Below are 22777 nucleotides of genomic sequence, written 5' to 3'. Positions count from 1 at the left end.
AAAACAGACTATGTGTTTCACTGTTTGGTTTGTCATGGGAGCCTAGCTGCACCAAATCCCACTCCTGCCATTTTGTGTGATTTTTCTCCCCTCCCGTCCAACTCTTCTCAAATGCATGCTTTTGTTTTGCCCGGCTCTTAGTCCAGGGGTAGGCAGTGGGATTCCTGCACAGTGGGGTCCTTATAACTGGGAGCCATGCCTCTTGTTCTCACCTCTTCCCCCCACTTCCTCACCTTTTCATTTTCCCCCATTGATATCCTATCTCTATTCCCTCTCTGAACATATGGACTGTTTTTTGTTTTTTTTTAAGAGAGAGCTCAGTCCACATCAAAGACCCAGGCTGAGCAGGTCAATTTGTTGCTCCTTTCCCCGACTCTTCCCCCTCCACTAGCCACAGTAGACCTTCCCTGCACTGCAGCCATTTACCCAGAATGCTTCATTGCTCAAGCATTTCTGCTCAGCGCTTATACCGAGCCATGTGTTGTGTCTGCTCTCCACACAGAGCAGATGTAGTTCACTCCAGAACTCTGGATTTCTCTGTAGCCAAGTCCCTCCAAGATCATGTAAGGCTGAGCAAATGAGCATGTGTGATAGATAACAGTCTCTCTATCAAAAGTAGGCTTTATCACACACTGATAAGAAAAAGCAGATGGATAGAGAAAGAAGGGAACCAATGAAAAATCACATAGGAAAAAAAAACCAAATATATAAATCCAAATCTAAGCAGAACAGGCCTTGGCTCCAGATGTGAATCTCTCTTAATATTGATCTTGGGGAAAGCCAGTCCCCTACATCCCCAGGGCTGCACCAACTGACACACAAAGCACCTCTCTAAAGCCAATAAACCCGCTTGTACAATTATTTAGATAAAGAGGGTAACAACAGGAGTATATGCCTCCCAAACCAGCACCTCCTCCTTGGCTCTCATGCTCCTTCTCCAACTCCTGCTCCTCCTTTTCCTCTTTCTTCTCCAGCAATAGGATGAAGAAATGTAAAAGAGTGCAAGTGTGTGTGTGTGGAGGGGGCAAATGTGTAATTAGCCACACATTTCTGAATCCTCCTTAATGTTCATTACTGAAACCAGGGGCAATTACAAGTTCAAAGAGGTTTAGGGCACCCGCAGCCTGCATAATCAGTCACAAATTAGGCACCGCTCATTTGTCATAGCACAGCATGCACACTTTTACATGCACACAGAAACACACATGCATGCATATTGTCAGAGTTGAGTCATAGATAGGCTGACAGGCATCAATTTCCACAGAGGCACAAATCTCAGCTACCCGAAGGCAGTAAGTTAGGCCGCCCAATCCTCTTATGCTCTGAAGCTTTGTTGTCTTTACACAACAGCAAACACCACTGACACCTTCACCCTAACTTGCTTTACGTTACACTGTATCCTGCTTGCAATCATCCTCTTATAAGCGTCCTGTTTGCATCTACAATCCCTCCCACCACCTGTCCTATCTTGTCTCCCTTTTACAGCTTTTTTTTTAAACGGCTGTTTTCGTCTGTGTCAGTCTCTACCCACCTGGCTGCGTCTCTGCAACACGTGACAGTGTGCGTTTCATGTCTGTCCCCGGAGGTGTATCTCAGTTACCTCTGGGGCTGGGTCACAATAGCTAATCCTGTCTTCAGGTGGCTGTTTAGCACACTGAGAGGAGAGCTCGCAGAACCGGAGGTGAGCTCCTGTTACAGGACTCCCTGACCAGGGGTCACCTCCAACACTGTCAGAATGCGCACTGATACATGCACAAACAGACATGCACTCGTATACTGGCAGATGCATGCACACAGGCATGCTTACAATCTAGAATACACACACACATTGAGCCTGCTTATCTAGCCCAGGTGGTTCAGCCTTCATCTCCCCTCTTTCTTGTTCTTCTTTATCTTCCTACTGTAATACCATTCATCTAGTCTTTCCGTGACTTCTCTCATTCCCAGATCACTCTGAGTCTTGTTCACATTAGGATTCCCTGATATGATCTCCATGAAGACTTGCTCGAGTGGCCATGCGTTGCCTGTCCAGCCCGACAAACTGCTCTCACACAGGGGCACAGTTAGGTCTCTAGTGAATTGAATGGAGTCCTATCATGTGTGGCTCTGCCTCAGCATAGTAGGAGAGAGAACTCATTTTTCACTGAGGGAATGACATCCATCTCAGCAGCCAAACGCTGGCTGTTTCATTAAGTAACCCATCCAGGCAGACAGATGTGTTCACCACACAGCCATGTTTGCCTATGCAAGAGCGTGTATTAACCCACAATCCTTTGGGGGAGATTAATAGGGTACCAGCCCCTTTCCATTGATTATCTCCATGCCATTTTCCCCTCCTTTTCTTGGCTAGATATTAAAAACTAATGAAGCCTATTGAAATCAGGAACCGCAAGTCTCTTCACGGATCATTTTAGGTTATTTGGACTCAAACAGAGAAGGATCTCTTTAAGGCACAGTTTGAGTCGAATTAAGAAAATAAATGTGGAGAGCAGTGTTGAAGAAACAAGAGGGAAAAAAGAGGGGAGAGTGTGACTGTAAAAAGATGTGTGTTTAAGAAACGACAACTCCACTCCGACACATGGAGCAGAGACATGGCAGATGTTTGCAATTCCAGAAGATAGCAAAGCATTCCTAGTGTTAGAGCCATGTCCTAATTGCCATAATGGAGGTGGTAAGCACTGACAGTAATGGAATCGTGGGGATCTATCCCCAGCAACCTGAATTAGGGGCTGCCTGGCAGATCCACTTCAAGATGGCCTGTGCTTTTATGTCGAGATGACTTGTTTTCACTGATCCCGTTCTCATCCTTGCCATGGTCTTAGAACTTGAGGTCTTTGGGTTGGGGGTTGGTAGAAGGTGGTGCAGAGATGAGGGGTGTGAAGTAGATCAGTATGAAAGATTGGGCCAGTGAGTGAGGAAAGAGTTAACAGCGTCTATGTGATGGGCTCACCTCTGCACTAGGCCTGTTGAAAGGCGGCGGGGTGCTGTCGGGGAAAATGACTTCCTGAGACATTACCATCAATCACCAGACAGGTCAGGCCCCCCAATCCCGCCATGAGGATGGAAGAGAGAAGAGGGGGATGGGGATGCAGGATTAGACTAGAGGGTACGAAAACAGGGAAGAAGACCGTTGAGGAACAGACTATTAACAATCTCTTCCTCTCGCTGTTGGACTGTTTTATATCCTTCTCTTCCTCTGCCTATCTGTCTCTTCATGTCTTTCTCTGTTTCTATTTTCCGGTCCTCCATAAAACGGCTACCCGGGCATTCAGGAATGGCCCCTGCTGGTCAGAGTCCTCTCCTCAGCTCAATTGCATCATTAATTATTCCACAGGCAGTGGGCTAGAAGCAAATCTAAAGAGAGGAAGAGAAATAGAGAGTGAGCAAGAGTTAGATGGGGAGATGGGGGACAGCTGTCTAACACCCCCAGTTGGTCTCGGTCTCACTCTCTGTCTCTCTCTTTCTCTTTCCGCAAATGAAGGATGGGAGAGGGGAGGGGCTTGGGTTACCTCAGTGAGCGGTTGTGTTACATTCCTGAGAAGGGAGGTGGGGTTGGGAGGGGGGTTCAACGAGTTGTTGAAAAGAACACAGTCGCTTGTCAACAGCCTCAGAGCTGAGGAGCCATGATGCCTTGCATCAGGCCTGCAGGTCAGTGACCTTCTGTTGTGCCCAGATAGAGAGAGGTAGAGGAAAACAGTGAAAAGAAAAAAACAAAACAACCGCATGGATGGTATGTGTCACTGCTTGTCTGTGACAGAGGTCAGTGAAAAGTCTCAAAATTTCCTAAGCCTTCTCTTTGCATCCTCAGCCACATACCACTGTACGTGTGCTGTGCCTGAGTGCCTGCGGATTATCCTTCTTCAAAGTACTAATAGAATAGAAGGGAGAGAAGAGGCAGACGGAAAAGGAAAGAGAAAACGGCAAGCGCTGGCAGTCGTGCTAAAATGGCCCATTAGATTTAAGGAGTAAAAGTTCATCAGCTTTATTAATGGGAAGGTATATAAATGAAGTATGAATTACCTGACTTTTATGGAGTGGCGAGAGTGAAACTAGAGTGTCTTATGATATAATGTTTTAGTGAGCTGTTCTGAGCGCTCTGATGAGCAGGCTGCAGAGAGGAGGAGGGTGAGGAAAGAAAGAGTGGAGAGAGAGAGAGAGAAAGTGTGCTGGGGTCCCCTGAGTCCAGCGACTGGAAGGTTGCCTGATTGTTGCAAACATGTATAGCTGATCTGGTTAACTTGGAGACATGACCTATTCTATGGAAACATTTCCTGCACAAAAACCTTCAGTTAAACATGTCTGCATATGCACATGCACATTTCTAAACACGCATGCATGCAAACATGCAATAAATGCATAAGACATAAGCATAAGGACAAACACATATGCCAACACACACACAGACACACATGCTCCCCAGCATCCTGTAATAAGCAGTAAGCTGAGCTAGCTGATGGTCATCCTCCCATGGGGCTGCTGGGTGGCTGCCAACTTCCTGCCTGCTTTGTCAGTGGATAAAGCGCCTAACAAACGAGAGGGCTGTAGCTAGGCAGGCCAGCCAGGGCAAAGGTCACCTCGGCCTGCGGGCAGGATTGAGCCTAAGAGCACTACAAGCAGGGAGAAAATGGGATGGAAGAATGCACCTAAAGATTGGCTGCTATTGACCAAACTAAAAGCAACACAAGCCTCTTCTCTTCTCTTCTCTTCTCTTCTCTTCTCTTCTCTTCTCTTCTCTTCTCTTCTCTTCTCTTCTCTTCTCTTCTCTTCTCTTCTCTTCTCTTCTCTTCTCTTCTCTTCTCTTCTCTTGGCAGCACTTCATAAAGGCATTTTAACTCCTGTCACATGCCGACTCTCCTTTGAGAAACATTAAGAAAGTGAAAGATCCTGAGGGCATTTGTCAGTCCACACAGCCCCATGCAGCCAGCCGCCCCTGGGTGTTGAGCAATGACAGGAGATATCTCCTTGACTCATACACTCCTAGATGAAAGGGGAGCTCAGAAGACTTGCATTTCTGAAAGGCAAAAATTGTAGTCAGTAAAAGAGAACAGACACAACAGGTAGGGGCAAGGTGGTGACTGATCAGGGCTTGGCTGACTTTATTCCCTGGAAGTACTTGTGATCTCAGATGAATGCACCTATGCTTACTAGCGGCTATGTTCGTCCGGCTCACTGACGGATATGTGATCTGAAGTGTCTGCCTGCCATGGACCTTCTTTTACTGGCAGAGGGTAGAGACAAAGGGAGGCAGAGAAGGAAAAGAGATAAAATGTTTCTTTCCACCCCAGCTGTCCATTTGGAGGGGGAGAAAATTTGACATGGTTGACTTGAACACATTTAGCATCATTAGCAAACAGGAAGTGTCCCCCGCAGCTGTTTTTTGGTAGGGGAGGGGTTGTTCCTGACTGCAATGTAATGGACAAATGTTACCGACCATGTTTGCCTTTGATTCTTGACCTGAAAACAAAAATTGACATTACAAATGTCCTATGATATCTTCCAAATTGGCTTGACATTCCACAGTGGGCCCTGGGGGTTTCTTGTTTGTCCTCTGTAAGTGGTTGTGCTCTCGTTGTTGTGTCCCGAGGCTTACTATTAGAACGCACTGGCCTTTCTCTTGAGAATGTGGAGTCTTAAAGAAACAGAGGGAGAGAGTAGAAAGAGAGAGGGATAGAGCTAAAGGAGGTGCTGGATGTGTATTTGAATACTTATTCTCATTAAGTTAATTCACAGTGAAAGGGAGATCCGTCAAGTGGAAACTCTCAGAAGCTTCTATTTGAAGAGCGAACACCCCCCCCCCCCCCTTTTTTTTTTTCTGTAGCTCAATCTGTCCATCTTACCAAATGAATCTGTTTCTATTTCAATTGAAGATCAGCCCCACTTTACTTTGACTTAGGAAGTTAAACAAAGTGTAAGGAACATAATAGAGTAAGAGGGTAAACTTAGAGCGACTCTGTATGTTAATATTAAGTACTTTTTCCAACAAGCTCTTAGTTGTAAGTGCTTTACTGTCTTGACACCAGCCCCTGTTTTCCTGACATTTCTATGGGATGGTTTCCAACACTCTGTATTCCTGTAGTATACATTCATCTCAAATGTACGTTGATACAATGTATTTTTAATTGATTACAAATTACTTTTTAAATCAGTTGCGCATAGCTTTTAAAAAAATGTAATGTTTCAGCCCAAGAAAACGGCTGCTTCCTTTGTAACATGTGCACACTGCGTGTTACTCTACCAGTGTCGATGTTTATTCAGAGATTCACGTTGCCATGACTTTGTGACTGGCAACAATAACGCGTGGTGCGAATATGGAGCTGTCTCATGCAGGCAAAGTGACTGGATCGACTGCTATGACCAACCCAGCAAACCTCTAATGATCTCTTCATAGGTTTGAAAAGTACCGTGCAAAGGCAAAGCACCAGTCATTTCACAATTCTAACAAGCAACATCATAGCACAAAATGGAACAGGAGAGTCATTACCAAGAATTATTTTTTTAAAAATCCACCAAAGGTTGGAAAATGTATACCAATAAAGTTTTAATAGGAACAAATCCCTCTGTAGGATGATCCTTTGGCTCGGCTGTAGTCATTGCAAGAACATGTTTTAAAGATTTCTTGAGAGCAAGTAGTGAGCGTGGCTGTGTGTTGACATCATGCAAGCTAGAAAGGAGAGCAGAACAGAGCTGGGTGCCCCTGAGCAGGCAGTTACCACAACAAAGCCAGCAGCCTGGACTGAAAAACCAGGCCAAATTCCTGCCCTCTAGGACCTGGCTTAAAGCTTGAGCGGAAACTTTGAAAAAGGGGGACGAGACGAGATGAGAGGAAAGAAGAAGCGATGAGGTGAACTAAAGAGGGTACGAGATGAGGGCAAAGGGGTTAGTGAGTATAGCAAGAGAAGTATTGCTGTTGGGACCTATAGAGTACAGTGGGAGAAGGAGAGATTGAAGGAAACAAGAGAGAGATAGAAAACCAGGGCCCACACTGCAAGGATGGAAGGATCGCGTTCCTCCTCTTGAAAGCACAGGGTCAGCCATGCGGTGAAAAAATAAGCCATGATCTCAATCTGACGATTAGACAGGCGCATTTCTGTGTTATGTCTCCGGGCCACAAGTGGACCGGGGTCTGCAACACAGCACACATGCAGTTTGTAGATATAACTGTTGGCAACGACTAATAGATTTGTGGTTGAGCTCAACAGAAACTCATTTGGGAGTTTCATTTTGATTTCTGTGTACATAATGAGCAGGGTTTTTTTTTATTTATTTTTTAAAAACATTTTTATCTCCTCTATTGGATAAAATGATATCTTTCATTTCATTATGCATGATAGAATTTGGAGGTGTTACCCTAAAACATCGCGCTCTTTTTGTTGGTCGATCGCTAAGTCTGGAGGTGCATTGGGATTGTGTGGGAGTGATTGCTATTTAGCCTCATGGAGCTTGGTACAATCAGATGCCTATATCTTTCACATCCTCCAGGGTTATTTCCTCACCCTCTCTTCCATTCATTTCTCCCTCCTTCTGACTCCCCGCACCCGCTCTTACTCTTGCTGGAGCTTGGCAGGCAAACGGGGCAGTTATGCCGTAGAGCTTCTCTACAACCTTGCACTGTCTCCAGTGAACATAAATTAATGGTGTAGAGCAAACAGGCTGCTGGCAGAGGTCCAGGAGCTGGCTTCAGGAGCCCAGCCAGCGATTGTTGTGGGGGGCCGTGGCAGCAACAGCAGTAGTAGTACTGATACACTGCCAACCAGCCAGCCAGTCAGAGAGGCAGACAGACAGACTGGGGGCCCTTTTGCTCTATAATAGATGCCGCAGGCCTCACCAGTCCACCTTGTATTTGCAATCATCACTGTTTTACTGTCAGAGGGCAGTCCACTGAGAGCCCTTATACTTACTGTGGAAGCTTTGGAGTTTGCAACGAGAGCAAGACAAGTGTAGTGGTATGTTCTGAATGCAGATCGTATGAGGTGTAGATATGGATGTACTTTTATTTGCTGTTATCAGAGGTTGGCATGCAGTGCGTGCGGTTTGTTGTTTGGCGTCATGTGAGTTCTGTTTATAAGCTGGCAGTATCCCTGTGTGTGTAGTCGAGTGAGAGCAAGAGCGAGAGAGAAAGGGAAACCAGCAGGGTTGAGTCATTGAGTCATGTGGCATTCTTGCCTGTTTTCAGACTGTTGTCAGGAAGCAGTGTAGTTCCCAGTGAAATAAAGCAAACACCCAAATAACCCTCAACTGCCTCCCACCTCCATTTCCCCCAAATCACACAAAGACAGGGAGAAAGAGAGAACAGAGTAGAGAAAGTTGGAGATGAGCTTGAACGTAGGGAAGGACAACAGCATTTTTTTAACTTTCAAAAGTCCCACATATGTATACCCAAGTTTGCCATTCTTACTTCAGAGTCCTTTAAAAACATCAGTTATTTAGAACCAGTTACATAAATAAAACTGATCTTTTAAATAGTAAAGCTGGATTATTTACCAATTGCAAATTTCTTGCAAATTTCTACTCACTATTACCAAATTCAACCACAAATATTTTTTTGCATTTATTCAGACAAATTTGAAAAGTTGATTTCTCAGAAATAGAACACACTTCACTTTTTAACTGTCATGTGCCCGTCCATTTGATGTCTACAGATGGACGTAATTAACTGTATTTTTCAATATAAATCACAAAACCTGTCAGAAACCTGCGACTAAAAAGCCAAACATTAGGTAGGCTGTGTGCATAGTAAACACTCGCGAGGATTCAAAAACTCCAACTGGATTTATTTGTCATATCTGTTTGATCTCTCAGTAATGCTGATATGCATTCAATCTCATTGTCATTTGTCAAAGAAGCCAATTGTAACATTATTAACAGCGCCAACTTGATATTTAAAATGTGCCAATCTTACTCCAGCTCAATGCTGAATCCATATTAAAATGTCATTCCTATATTTGATTGCGTTTATTTCTGACAGTGAATATTATTAACATCCTCCAGTCACTTTGATTAAAAACAAATATGATTCCAATCAGTGTGTGGAAGGCGTATATGAAAGGAAATATTGAGATGCAATATTTCCGTAAATTTAGATACAGAAGAGTCACAATAAAGTCCACCAGTGGCTCCAACACATGAAAAAGTTCTGTATCTGTGCAGCAAATGCTTTTTTTAAAATTAATTAAAGTTACCATGAAAATCAAAAAGAGGTTAAGCTAAATCACCCCATTGATCCCGAGTATATTCTTTGTGTTGTCATTGCACTGAGGGTAAACAGCCAATGGCCTTTGATTTCCTGTGAGTCATTAGCATGGAATTGGTTTGCAAGCCACTGTAACCTTGTGACCTGCCTCTATAACTCATGTCACACACTGATGATGTAATTCATCAATGGGGTCCAACTGCAGCTCATGCAAGGAGCTGCAGGTTCAGGGGGAAGAGTGGGAGCCGCAGAGCAGGAAAAGTGGTGGGGGTTGTACGGAACAGCCGGGATAATGACCGGGCCGCGGGATTTGATGATGGGTGCATATAGGTGTCAGGAGAGCACAAAAGTGATATATGACAAACTGGATGTTGGATGAGTAGATAGGTGTGCAAAAGGTGTGGTGTCAAGTTAAGACAGGTCCAGCGGTAGATGTGGTTATTGCATACAATGAAATGCCAAGCTGCTAAGCTGGATTCAGTCGGGTGGTGATGGTGGGAGTGAGGGTGGGGTGGGGTCAAGGACCGTACGCAGCAGATGCTAGAGCTACCTCAGCTTGTAATGTTCAGCAACCACAGGGGCCATTACATCCAGCACTATCAGAGAGCACAGAGCACATCAAACCCTGTAATTTAGCCAGCAGTCGGTCACAGACACACACACACACACACACACACACAGAAGTACAGGCACAGCACAATTCTTAGCAAAAGACAGAATGTGGTTCACCTGCGTATGCATCGGTGTTTGTGTTGATGTTTGTCTGAGTGGGGTTTTTTTTTAAGGTCAGACTGCAGGAGCTAGACAACATGTGCCCATCAGGATAATGTGCCCTGTTCCATTAACAGGTTTCAGAATAATTAACGGGGTTGTTTCGATCCGAGACTCGCGCTGCCGGGACAACAAATTGAAACTGCTCATGTCTGCCTCTAATTATTTATAGACTGCTTTACATTTTGTGGTCAATCTTCTTTTAAGGATATTGGCTGTGGTGTTTGTAACTGAACATATTGAGTGGTTCCAAAGCCAGTGGGGAGGTTATCAATACCATCTTTGATCTTCCACTGTGTTTGTGTTTCTTCCATTAAATACTCATGTCATACGTCCCCTGATGGTAGAGAGGGACATCTCCAGGAAGATACACAGTGGACTTTTTTTTTCCAATCAATTTGCATTCAAGATTTTGCCATATATATATATATATATGTATACATATATGTATTTTTTTGTGGCGGTTAACAATCAACCATTCTCCAATTTCACAGCTACTCCAGACTTGTAACCACTAGGCCCACCCTGTCAGCTTGTTTCTCATGTCTGTGTGTGTATGTTTGTGTGTGTGTCTGTGTGTGTGTGTGTGTCGCCAGGTCTGGTTTGCATTCTAATTCATAAAAAAATCACACATATGTCGGGCATGGAGGGTCAGCAACAAATGCAAGACAAAGAATGCCGAGCAGAGATGAAGAGAAGAGACTGATTATGTACTCACGCTGTTTGTATGTTGCAGTCTGTTTGCGTTTAGATTTGTTTCTCTGTGTGTACGCTCAGCAGTGCCTATGGGCGAATACTTACAAGTATTAAGATTGCAGGGGGTGATCATCTGACACAGGGAGGTATAAGTAAGGAGGGGAAGAGGTATGAGCTGAACGAAATAGGATTTTTTTTTTTTCTTGTCTATGCGGTCAGAGTAAATCTCCTTACTCAGGGGTTTTGTGTGCGAGGGGGGCTTTAACATCCCCACTCTCCTTGATGAGACATCTTTCTTGTTTGTTCAAACCATTCATTACGTGGTGGCTGTTGGACGAGCCGTGCCGCTGGCCAGCGTATTTATCACCAGGCTAGAGCGCGCTCTGGCTGACAGTAGGCGATTGATGACCGGGTCTGGGGCTGAGAGGCTGAGGAAGCCTTAATACAATGTAAATGACCCACTCCCATTTCCAATTTAGGCTGCTCCTATCTCCACACTTCCATACAACATCATCTTTAGCCAGCTCTCTACTTGTGTAGGTTTTTGGGCGCATTTGCATACTCAAGGTTTATATAGTATATACTTAAAAGGAAAAATGGATTAAAAAAAAGGATATATATATATATATATATATTGTATCTTGCGCAGCTTGTATCTTGCGCACCCTGTGGCTTCTATTGAAAATGTTTACACAGAGACACACGCAAATGTGCATACACATACACACACACACACACACACACACACACACACACACACACACACACGCAATACCTTAGCAACTCTGTCTCCGGTAGCCAAGGAAATGTCAACACCTGGCAATCAAAAAATGTATTTCTATGCAAGCATTATCATCTTTCCTTTGTTAATGATTTTAGCATATTAAAAGGGACTAAGTACACAAGTACAAATCAGATTAATCCCCCTCTGCAGCCGGGAGTCATTATTTGTCCAATCTCAGCCTTGTTTGTTATTAATTGTGCACATTCCTCAAACCATTTTTTCATCCCTTCTTTAATTAAAACAGACTACATTTAAACAGGCAGGGCTACCTGAAAGGAGGAATCTCCTTCTCTGCTGATATGACTTCTCATATAAATTATTACAGCGGTAAATGAGAAAATGCTTCTTGAGCAACTGCTATCATTTCAAGTTAAAATTCAATTCAATTAACACGAGCTGGGCATACATTGCCAGCTGTGAAATGTGCTCAATGAGCATATACCCGGAAAGGAACTGAAACAATCAAATTAAAGTTTTGAAGATTTAAGGTATTTTTCTTTTTTTGGGGAGGGGGAGTTATAAACATCACCTCAAAAAGGATTTGTGTGTGTGTGTTTTGATTTGTAGGTGTCAGGTCTATGAATAATTTTCATCTGTCTATTTGCATTTCTGTTTGCACGTGCCTGTGTGCATGCATGCTTTCTGTTTACAGCGGCTGAATGAAACACATAGTGTCTCATTTGTTTCGTTTGCGTGCGCCCCGACTCCTAATCTGGCCCTTAAAGACATCTGTCACCAGCGATCACTGTTGTTTTGTCATGCTTCATAGCAGGCCCAGGGGGAGCAAGGCAGCCCAAGGTCTGCCATTTATATCAGCCAATGTTCTCTAGATTGGACCTGACACAAATAGTATCATTGCAGACCTTGTTGGAGAATTACATTTTCAGGTAAAAATCTTGGCATATCTGTGGAGCACATTTCACAGCATTCTCTTCTTTTAGCATTAGTCTCTTTTCAGCTGCTCTCTATGAAAGAGCCACCACCGGGATACATGTCAGACATTCAAGGAAAGATAAATGTATTCTCCACAAATCTTCACCCACTCAATCTGTTGCTGTGCTGGTATGTTATAAAAGGATTCTCAGACACCACAATATATGGCTTAGGCCTACTGGAAAGTCATGTTTGTCAAAGTGTGTATGGTCATAAGTGTCTTTTCTTTCTGGAGGTGTGCTATATGTTGTTTTTGTGTAGGCAGGGTGGGGATAAAGAATGGGGGTTATCACTGGTGACAGTGTTGACAAACTTGTTTGGCCAGCTCCTACAGGTTTTGCACTAAACTCTGTGTGTGTGTGTGTGTGTGTATGCGTGGGTGTGGACACGTGTATGATGTGAATGTCTATAATGTGCAAGAGGCGGCATTGGGTGGAGGTCATGAGAAGGTCCAGTCTTAAGTTACACAATGCAACAAACACAGGAACATATTGAATAGATACAATAATAAGCAACAGCCATGAACTTGACTCGAAGCACGCGTTCGTTTTCCAGCGCTTCGCTATACGAGTGCTTACATGCATGGATATTTATGCTAATCTGTATGTCAAAGAGGCTCATGTATGTGTTTGTTTCTCTCTCTCTGCTTGCTCCTGCAGCACCCATACCCTTCTGAAGAGCAGAAGAAGCAGCTAGCCCAAGACACGGGCCTCACCATCTTGCAAGTAAACAACTGGTGAGTCAAGATTTCCGCTTGCCCTATCTCCACCACCAGCATCGCTCTGCCTTTTATTTTCAAAAGCCTTCGCCTCCCTCTCCCCATCAGCCAAGACGGCTAATGCTCCTAAAGTGTGAAAACCGTTTATGTACATCCCTCCCCATCGCGTACAGACACATGCAGAGGTTCACACATAGACATACACACAGACAACCTTTGTAACATTATTATATGTAAGCTACCAGGATGTTCCGGTGTTATCTGTAAAGTGTTCCGCGGCTAAGTCAGTGGTCTTTGTGGTTTGATGCACATGTATTCACTGGGATATATTTAAGGGAGACAGGCGCTGATCATAAGCTACCCCTACAGCCCCCACACCCACCCCACCCCTTCATCCAAAACCATACCTACCACCGCCACTGGTGCCCCCACAAAAGGCAAAACTGCCTTTCCACCCCCTCCCCATTTTACACCAGCTATATGGTGGATTAAGGTTTTGGTGGCCTGGCCAGCAGGGCCTTTGTAGATGGCTTAGCACATAACTGGGGGTGGTGGATTAAATAAAATGATCACAGAAGCAAAGAAATGATACAGGAATTACTTATCAAAATACTAGCCCAGGTTTTATCTGCAGCTTAATTTTGTTCAGTACATTCTCAGGGTGATGTTCAGATTAATTGAACTGACAGCTTCCTTTCAAAATTCCGGGAAGGTATTTGCACGGATTTCAGGTCTTACACAAACTTAATTATATGGAACCCCATTTTATCATTCTAATTCCATGTAGCGGGGGTTCTATTTACAAATGACAAGTCTGTGCCTTTTATTCACAGCTTTCCTTAATATATTTATCAAAGCGGGTTCATTTACAAAGTGCTCTATCTGTTGGGTACAGGCAGGCTGACATTAACGAAGCTTTTAGGTTTATCAGACTCGCAGCCTGACAAGCCACCCGAGGGTCAATTGATTTTTTGGTTCTGTGATTCATTTTTTTCTCATTTTTCCTGGATCACAATGAGAAACATGCCTGGAGAATTAGCCTGGTTTGTCGGCCTTATCTATCAGCCCCCTCCCTCGTGCTCCCCCCCACTATCTGACATACTCTGTCTCCTTCGTTTCTCTCTCTCTCGCTCACTCCCTCTCTCTTTCTCTCCCCTTCTTTCTCACCCTTTGCTTTATTCCCTTCTAGCCAGGGGAAGTCAAGCTACTTAAATTGGCCACAGGAACCGGTGTTATCAGACTTTAATGCACCCTACAGTGTGGATAGCATTTCAATTACACTAGTAACCAAAGATTAGCCCCCGCTTGCCTGTTTCATGCCTCGTGCCACCGTTTCGGGACGCCATGCACCTTACCTACAGGAGCAGAAAATTGAGTTGCCTTGCCTGTGTCATGGTGATTAATGCAGAAATACTCTGCTAACCTGGGAGGAGAGAGAAATAGACAGAGACATAGACAGAGATAGATCTGAGACGAGTCCCTGCCTTCTCATTGGCCATGAAATTCAAGCCATCCATTTGGTCTGAAAGCATCTTGCACTGTGTAACATCCTTGAGCATACGCACACAGATGCATAATCACAGATGATCACAGAGCTGTATTAACTTTACACCAGGCCTCTTATAAAATACATACCAGTTACTGAAGAGGCTTGGAGTCCATTAGTGTATCCGGTGCATCCCGGCTGATGTCGGGAGGCCTGGGTGACTCTGCCACGTTACTGGCTATGTTACAGTAAGGGAAAGGTGAGAAGAGGGTGCAGAAGTTTTCCACTTTTTACTATCCAGGCTAGGTAGCGAGTTATAGTTAAATGTCTGACCTTTTTGTTTTTCCCTTTGATATTTGGTCCAGTGGCTGCTCAGATCATTCACCCCAGATATGACAGAACTTAGCCATATGAAATTCCTGTTTCAAAAAAACCCCCTCAAATTCCTGGCTGGTCCCTTGCATTGTTCTGTTATTCCCTTTGATGCGTGGTTTCTGCCATGTTACTGACCAGAGAGAGGGAGAGAGAGAGAGATAGCGACAGACAGGGGGGAAAAGAAGCAAAGGACGATTGGGGGGAATAGGGAGGGGATGGCCGCCGTCTTCGGTTTCCAGAGCTCTCCCTCGGGGAAAGGATGTGCTGAATCAGGGCTTTGTCCGCCGGCACAATCGCAGCCCAGCGAGGGCACAACGGTGCACTGTGTGATAGTCAATAGACAGTGCATCTCACTCTCTCCCCTTTTGCCCCATCAAACCTCCCAGCACCATCCCCTCCAAATGACACCTAGCTTTACATTTACCTGGAGCTCACCTGTGCAGGCAGAAAGCAAAACTCAACTGGTTTAAACCCTTTTGTCTCAGCGCCACACTCTGATACTCCGGCGGAGTCTAACTCTAGAATATATAATTAGAAAACAGCCTCACCTGTTTGTAGCCCACACGCCATCAGCTGTTTGATGTTAATAAGGGCAAAGGAAAGGGTTAAAGTCCACAATCTCATTGCTCTGGTGTTGAGCTTATGAGAGGAAAGACTTGATTATCCTGTTAATAGTTTCCCCTGCGTTCAAAGGTGTGTTTGTATGTGCATTATTACTAATGGGAACTTCAGAGATGTGTATGAGTATACAGTGTGTCAGGACACCATTAGTTGACCATTAGATAGTGTGGGGTTTTGTTTGCCCTGCTTACATTTGAGACAGCAGGCGTCATGCTAAGAGAACGTGGGAGTGGTCTGATATGTAATTGCATTTGTTTAAGATTGCAGGAAAAGGTGAGGGCCATGTCACACATGGCATTCTGGGATAGCGCAGTAGGTGAAATGGCAGACAGGTGTTCATAAGCTAAAGAAGCATTTAGAAGTTTACAGTGTCTGGCGGCAGATTTGCCTTCCTCAGCAGCTCCCAGTGTCCTGCTATCATTCTGAACTAAATGGAGCCTGACCGAATCCTTTCATGTCTCAGCATCACACCCAGCACGATGTGCCCTCGCTCTCTGCCATAAACACACACACACCGACTATCCTGCCGTTATTTACCACAGCAGCAACGGGTACGCGCGCGCTCACACAGGCGGCATGTAACTACACACACAGGGTTATTACATGGGCCTGAGAGATGACGCCGATGACAGATGACTGAAAGAAATGGCATCTAAAAAAAGGAAGGAAATCGGCCCGTCATTATTCCCTCATCTCGCAGGCAGCCAGTTGGTCATTTCCATGGCTGAGTGAGGGGGGGGGTTGGGTTGCAGTCGGGTGGGGGTGGGGGTGCAGAACAAATCAGAGAGTGAATATGTCATTTGTTGGCATCGATGATAACTGACTGCTGTGCCACTGGACCACTAATAACAATAAAGAGGGCACTAAGCCACACTCTATTTTTACTTGTCTGCCTCCTCTCTACAGCCCAGGGGGGACTACATGCACAGACACACAAACACACACGCAGTGAGGAGAGGCTCCAATTAGCGGCAGAAAGGAATACAATGAGTGAGTTATTAAGACACAGAGGCGGATCGCAGCCAACCTTTGCCCCCTGTCGGAGCACAGGTCACATGATAAGGGAAGGATATCCGCCAGACAACGGCGCCAAGCAGCCTGTGCCCACTGAGGAGATGAAATAGGCTCAATCTCTGTGGCAGTTCAGTGTGGAGTGTGGTGCACTGATTGTTTTCTCTTTTTTTTTTTGACCTTGAACAGTCGCCAACATATAACTGTACATGTACTGTATTAGCAATAATATGTTTAATTACTCTGTTTTAAGAACAGAAGGAAGGCGACCAATGTCATTCATATGTCGAGTGACTGAGCAGGCAGGTGCACTGGGGAAATAAGCTAAACAGGACTGAAACAGGATCTTGAAAGAATGCCACAAATAAAATAAAAAATATATTAAATAAATAAGCAAATAAAAAATCAAAAGTCATTACAATCATATGCCTTTTGAACTTTAGCCTATGTATATAGAATCCTGATTATGACCCCCGATTGCGCTCTGCTGTGGCACAGCATGCAGATAACCTGAATTTAGATGGCTCTAAACCGACTGATCTGTAGCTCTCTTCACAGCAGGTTCCCCATTCCCATTCAGATCAACTCATCCTGGATCACCTCTAGATTTTACAGACTTTAAATCACTCGGAGGCGATACAAAGTGGCTGCACTGAAGGTTCATGTGCAAAATGTTAACATTTGTTTGTGGTGTCTGAAAACACGAAAGAGAAAAAGCAAAAGCAAATTTGTTCCTCCACTTAGAAAGCATTTTCCATCCTCCTTTCTTGGGCCAAAGAGACACTTAGCAACACAGCCTTTTACGATTTTATACGATTTTATGATTCTCTGGTTTGGCAGCGACGCCCATTATGAAATGCAAAATAATAACTAATATTTTCCAAATGTAACATAAAGTTATGAAACTGGCCTAGCCGCCTGTTTTTCCACATTCTTTATAAGTATTTACGTCTCATGAATCTCACACAGAGGCTTTTGAGGTCCCCCCAACCCCCACCCCGTACTCTGCTCACTGCCCACTCCCTACTTTTCTATCTCTTCTTTTCTACAACATTGGTGGGCTAGTTGACTGAAGTTGTTGGTTATCTGTCTAACTTTGACCCAGATGGAAATGTCATGCCTTTTTTTGGCTGCAACCAGGGACTCCCAGCAGTGGCCATCTCATGCCCCTGGCTTTCTAAATATACAGCCAGAGTGTGGAGAGGTTGTGGCTGCGTGTGTGTGTGTGTGTCTCTCTCTCTCTGGTGTATCTGTGTGTGCAAGCATGAGTGTATATGTGTGTCTAACTAAAAAGAGAGACTATCGGGGTGCTGCCAACACAGGCATCATGATCCCTCTCATTTAGGGACCGCTAATTGGCAGTTAATTAGCAGAATTGACTCTGTTGTTGGATCCCAAGTGCCATCCCCCCCACCAACACCCTCTACCCGCTAAGTTCATTTGATCTGGCTGCTTTCTTGATGCTGTAATAATAATAATCCTGTTTCATCTGTTTTGGAGGAAGAAACACATTTAGAAAAACATATTCTCACTATTGGCAAGATTAGAACCGAACGGGCTCTTTTTTCGTAGCAGGTTTCATTTTCTTTTTCATTTTGTTCAGCGGTTGTTACAGAGCCAAATATCTGTTAACTGCACAATCTAGACACATGCTTTACTCACAGTTTAAGCCATGGGAGTCTTAAACAGCTGACACTAATGTGTGCCACCGTGCTCTCACAGTATATGTGAGTACATTAGCCCTGCTGAAATTCTCACTGTGATTAACAGGGCTCACTAACATTTTTATCAGGCACTGGGGGCACGCTTACTCGTAGCATGGTATGGACACCCAACGAGGCTATGGAGCAACCCAGTGCCCACCTCTGTATGAGTTATGGAAAACAGGTGGTACTTTAACAAAAACTGGCAATGTCGGCTGATCGTGCACAAAAACGAATTCCTTTTTTAACTTGTTGCAAGCTCAAGATTCTCCAAAGCGCAGACGGCATGCAAGAAGAACGAAGCCAGACCAGGCAAGATAGAGCAGCAAAGAGCTAAAAGAGGCATTACAGAGAAAGCATTAGAGAGAGATGGGAGGAGGGAGGTCTTTGTACTTCTCTGCTCCTTTTGGCTCTTTTATTCCTCAACGGCTTGGTTTTTATTGGTGGGTCGTTTAATAACAAGGGCTCTGCTTTTGAAATGAAGTCGAGCTGCGTTTGCGTGGGCAGGCCCCCTTTTTTTATTTTAAGATGGTAATTTCTGTACTAGGGGTGAGAACTGGGGAGAGATCGAGAGAAAGAGAGAGAAAGAGCGAGGAAGAGAATCCACTAGAGAGAGAGAAAGAGGGTGAGAATGTGGGAGAGGGAGAATTCAAGGAGAAAACAAGGCAGGAAAGTAGGTTAATTTATTTCATTTGTAAGAAGAGAAAGAACTTAAAAAGAAAAAAAGGGTTGATGATAGTGAGAAAGAAAGTGTAGGATGCTGTTTTCATGAACAAGCAGCTTAATGCACACGGGCAGCCACAGTAAGCCTGCTAGAATCTCCCTGCGCCTGAGGCCATCTGTGAGCAGAATAGCAATTTTATTACTTTGTCATTAAACCAATTTCACAGCAGTATTGTTTGTTAATGAGCAGCCGCAAACGAGCGAAGATGTCACGTACTAGAATAGCAGCAAGATTTGTGACCCCAGCACTCCTCTATCTCACTCTCCCAACCTCTACCTCATTCTTATTCTTCTTCTCTTTCTGCCATCCTCCCATCCTGCTTATCCCTCCCTTTCTCCCCCCTGTTATAGAGATCCCTGGCTCATAAAAGGGGGAAACTGCTGAAAGATAAAATGCAAAGTCTATACAGTCGAGTCTCTGTTTATGAGCTTTCATTTGCCTTTAGAGCTCATTGGGACGAATAGTTTCTCCACAAGCTTTCAGGGTGTGCTGCTGGAAAGCCTGGCATATTGGCCTGTTATTTAGCTCTAAAGCCTGACATGGGTGCCAACATCAAGTGCCAACAGAGGGACTAAGCATTTGAATAGGTGCATAAGTCCCTTGGATTGTATGCTGGATGATGTCATGCAATAATTGTGATTTTTCAAAGTTGCTCAGAGCGCAAGGCTCGATCCCTGATTTTTATTGTGTTGTGCGTCTTTTTTTTAAAAATCGAACTTAAATTTTGGCAGTTATGTTGAATAGTCTGGTTTCACAAAGAAAGTCATGCACTTCAGCTGTTGTGATGCTATATGTGTTTTTATGGCTAGTCGCTCTGTTTATGTTTTTACTTGGGAGGTCATCTGGCGCAGATTCTTGGTCTTTTTGTGGCTTATGACTGAGAGCGAACCAATGACACACAGGGAGAGAGACAGACAGAGGGAGAGAGAGAATTAAACTGAGGCCCCAGAGGATCAGACAACCTGACAGAGTAGATTTGGAATAATTAGTTTTATCTGCTGAGGGAGATAGCCAGCGGAGCTGGTGTTAGCCACAGGGTGCTGCTATGTGTGCCTTGGTGGTGATGTGAATTAGGAGAATGGATGTTATGTATGTGTTTTTGTGCATTGGTGTGTGTGTTCAAAAGCAGGGGTGGGGTGTAGAGGACTAAAAGGGATAAAGGTGACCAGGTGTAACCGAATGGCCTTGAGGGTATATGTGTGTGTGTATGTGTGTGTTTGTGTGTGTTGGAGCCAGAGAGGACAGGAGCTCCTTCTTTGGCTGAGCTCTTTAAACTCCCTGAACCTTACCAAGGTATTTTCTCTCTGTCCAGGCATGCTCATTCTCTCACTCTTTCTGTTACTCTCTGTTTTCCTTTACCTCCTCCTTACACAATTTGCAATTCCCTCTGTCCTTGTGTTTGGGTGCACGGTAACACGATGTAAATAGGCATGTTCGTCTGTCTTTGCTTTGTTTCTGTGGTGCCATATTCAAAATAAGCTCCAATTACCACCCACTCCATCCTTTAAGACGTGATGAAAGTAAATGTGGTCGGGACAGAAAACGGGAGAGAGTTGTAATCACATTGTTAGCAACACTGCAGTGTAATATTCTTACCTGTTGTGCGCTTGTGTATTTTCTGAAGCTGTGATTCATGGCCCTGTGCCCTCTGTGGCTTTGAGGTGTAGGCCAATAAGCCCATCACGGGAGACCCTATAAATCAATATAGTCCTTTGTTGGTTTAAGCCATGCTCTGCCCCAGTTCAGGCCTGTTATGGATGAGATATCAGTAGACCTGGTGCCAAGCAGAAAAGGGAAGGGAGAGCAGGAGGGGGAGAGGGGGAGGGCCTCTTCACAAAAACAATCCAATCTTAATTGGAGTGTGGCCCAAACTCCTGCACATATCAAACCTGCTAATTTGCAATTTGGGAGAGGTGAGAAATAAACAGAGTAGCATGCTGCCACCTTCTCTGCAAGCAAACAGATACAGACACACTTTGATGAAGTTATCAGAGGTAGCTTGAGGAATTAGCCAAGATTATCCAACACCATAATATGCATAACAAGATACAGAGATATAGAGGAAGCGCTGGCAAAAGGAAAGGGAAAGAACAATGAAGAGTATATTACCCTAATCTTGGGTTTCTCTATTCCCACCCTTATGAATATTTATTCCTCCCATTACTGGTGATGATGTTTCAATTGGGACTCTCTGTGAGCACGTGAGGTGGAATGGGGTGTCAGTCTGGTAGTAGAGGGTGTCAAGCACCCAAGATATGCCTGCTTTATCATCCTCTTGTTATATTGTATGAGATACATTCTTTATAATGTATTTGGATTGTTGAAATCTAAAGAACACGGATGGCTGAGAATTGAGTTTTCTGTATTTTGGGGCTTTTACTAGACGTGTCATATAAAAACATCCCACATGACAGTTCAGAGGCTTAAGTTTAAGGACCTTTAAGGATCTTCTGCAGTGTAGGCTTAATTGAATGTGGCTTTGTTGTATTTGTTTAAGGCTGTCACATATGAAGGAGGCCAGTCAAAGCTTTTACACAGTTGGTGGTAGAGCTGATCTGAGAGGCAGAGGGCTCGCTTCAGGCCACCAAGCACATCAGAGTCCCTGTGGTCTGCTCCACAGTGTCACTGCTGCTTCTGCCAGCAGTCTCTTCCACAAACAACAGCTATTTATATCACTAGCCTGCTGCTGGACTTTTTAGCCCTAAACTCTGCTTCTGACTGTGCCGGCGCATGTGTGTTTGTGTGCCTGTGAGTTCACTCGTGTGTATTTCAAAGCGATTATGTGCAATTGAAACTCTGATTAATTATTCAATAGGGAAGTGAGAGGCAAGCTGACAACATTTAACCGGTGACTCTCTCGCGGTCACTAATATGTGCTAGACGCAAACTCGCTCGCTCAGACAACATCATGGAAACGTGCTCGATGGAAACACTCAGTCACACGCCAGAGACCCAGTGATGAGAAGATGATGACATCCCAGAGGGAGGGAGAATCCCTTCCCAAACATACGCACACAGACTGAATCCTGTACTCTGCAGTAGTCTGGTTCTGAAAGACTCTCAAGTGCAGCGGCACCTAAAGCCAGGCATTAGAGAATCTCACTGGTCGATCCACTAGGTTTAGGTGTCCCTTTTTAATTGCTCAAACTGCAGTGCATTTTCACTGCCCTAAATTCACGGTTAGTAGCACACCAGCATGAGGAGCAAAAACTTCAAGAGCAAGGGGAGAATATGAATGTATACATATGTTTGGGAACGGGGTGGTAAGATGAGGGCACCTTTTATTTTTAATGCCTTCTAATACATTTTTATATTCAGGAGTGCAAGCTGTCTGCAAATGTGAGAATACATTTACATGCATGCTCACATGCGTGCATCCAATTATGTGTGTGTGTGTGTGTGTGTGTGTGTGTGTGTGTGTGTGTGAGTGTGTGTGTGTGTGAGAGAGAGAGAGAGAGAATGTAACTGTTGCTCTTGGCAGGCCCCCTCTCTTCTTCTCTTTGAGCTGAACCCATTACAGTCTTATAAAAGAGGGAGAGGAGAGAGGTTTGATATGAAGCAAAGGAAATAGATTGGCCTTATTTCCTGTCTGGCTGCCGCAGAGCAGACACTTGTGTTGCCTAGACGATGCAGGCAATTGACACTCAATTTTGTTTGAAATATCACGCCTCTATCATGTCATTATCAGCTTCTCATGGTAATCCACAAAGCCGCACTGTTTGATATCTGACAATAAGGGGGAGTCACAGAGTCACGGAATCTCTC

General features: G+C 44.4%; 1 protein-coding gene across 6 annotated transcripts in view; it reads left to right on the top strand.

Moving 5' to 3' along the window:
- meis2a (Meis homeobox 2a) overlaps positions 1 to 22777 on the top strand; it is a 78142-nt gene that overhangs the window by 40601 nt on the left and 14764 nt on the right. For all 6 annotated transcript variants that reach the window (XM_006798438.3, XM_006798440.3, XM_006798441.3 and 3 more), the window contains exon 10: positions 13034 to 13110. In XM_006798438.3, coding sequence (XP_006798501.1) covers positions 13034 to 13110 — 77 coding nt within the window. The remainder of the gene's footprint in view (positions 1 to 13033; positions 13111 to 22777) is intronic.

Source organism: Neolamprologus brichardi, chromosome 19 (genome assembly GCF_056152115.1).
Source record: "Neolamprologus brichardi isolate AB-2024 chromosome 19, ASM5615211v1, whole genome shotgun sequence".
Classification (NCBI taxonomy): domain Eukaryota; kingdom Metazoa; phylum Chordata; class Actinopteri; order Cichliformes; family Cichlidae; genus Neolamprologus; species Neolamprologus brichardi.
Note: the sequence above shows the minus strand (reverse complement) of the source record. Positions and strands in the feature narration are given on the sequence as shown.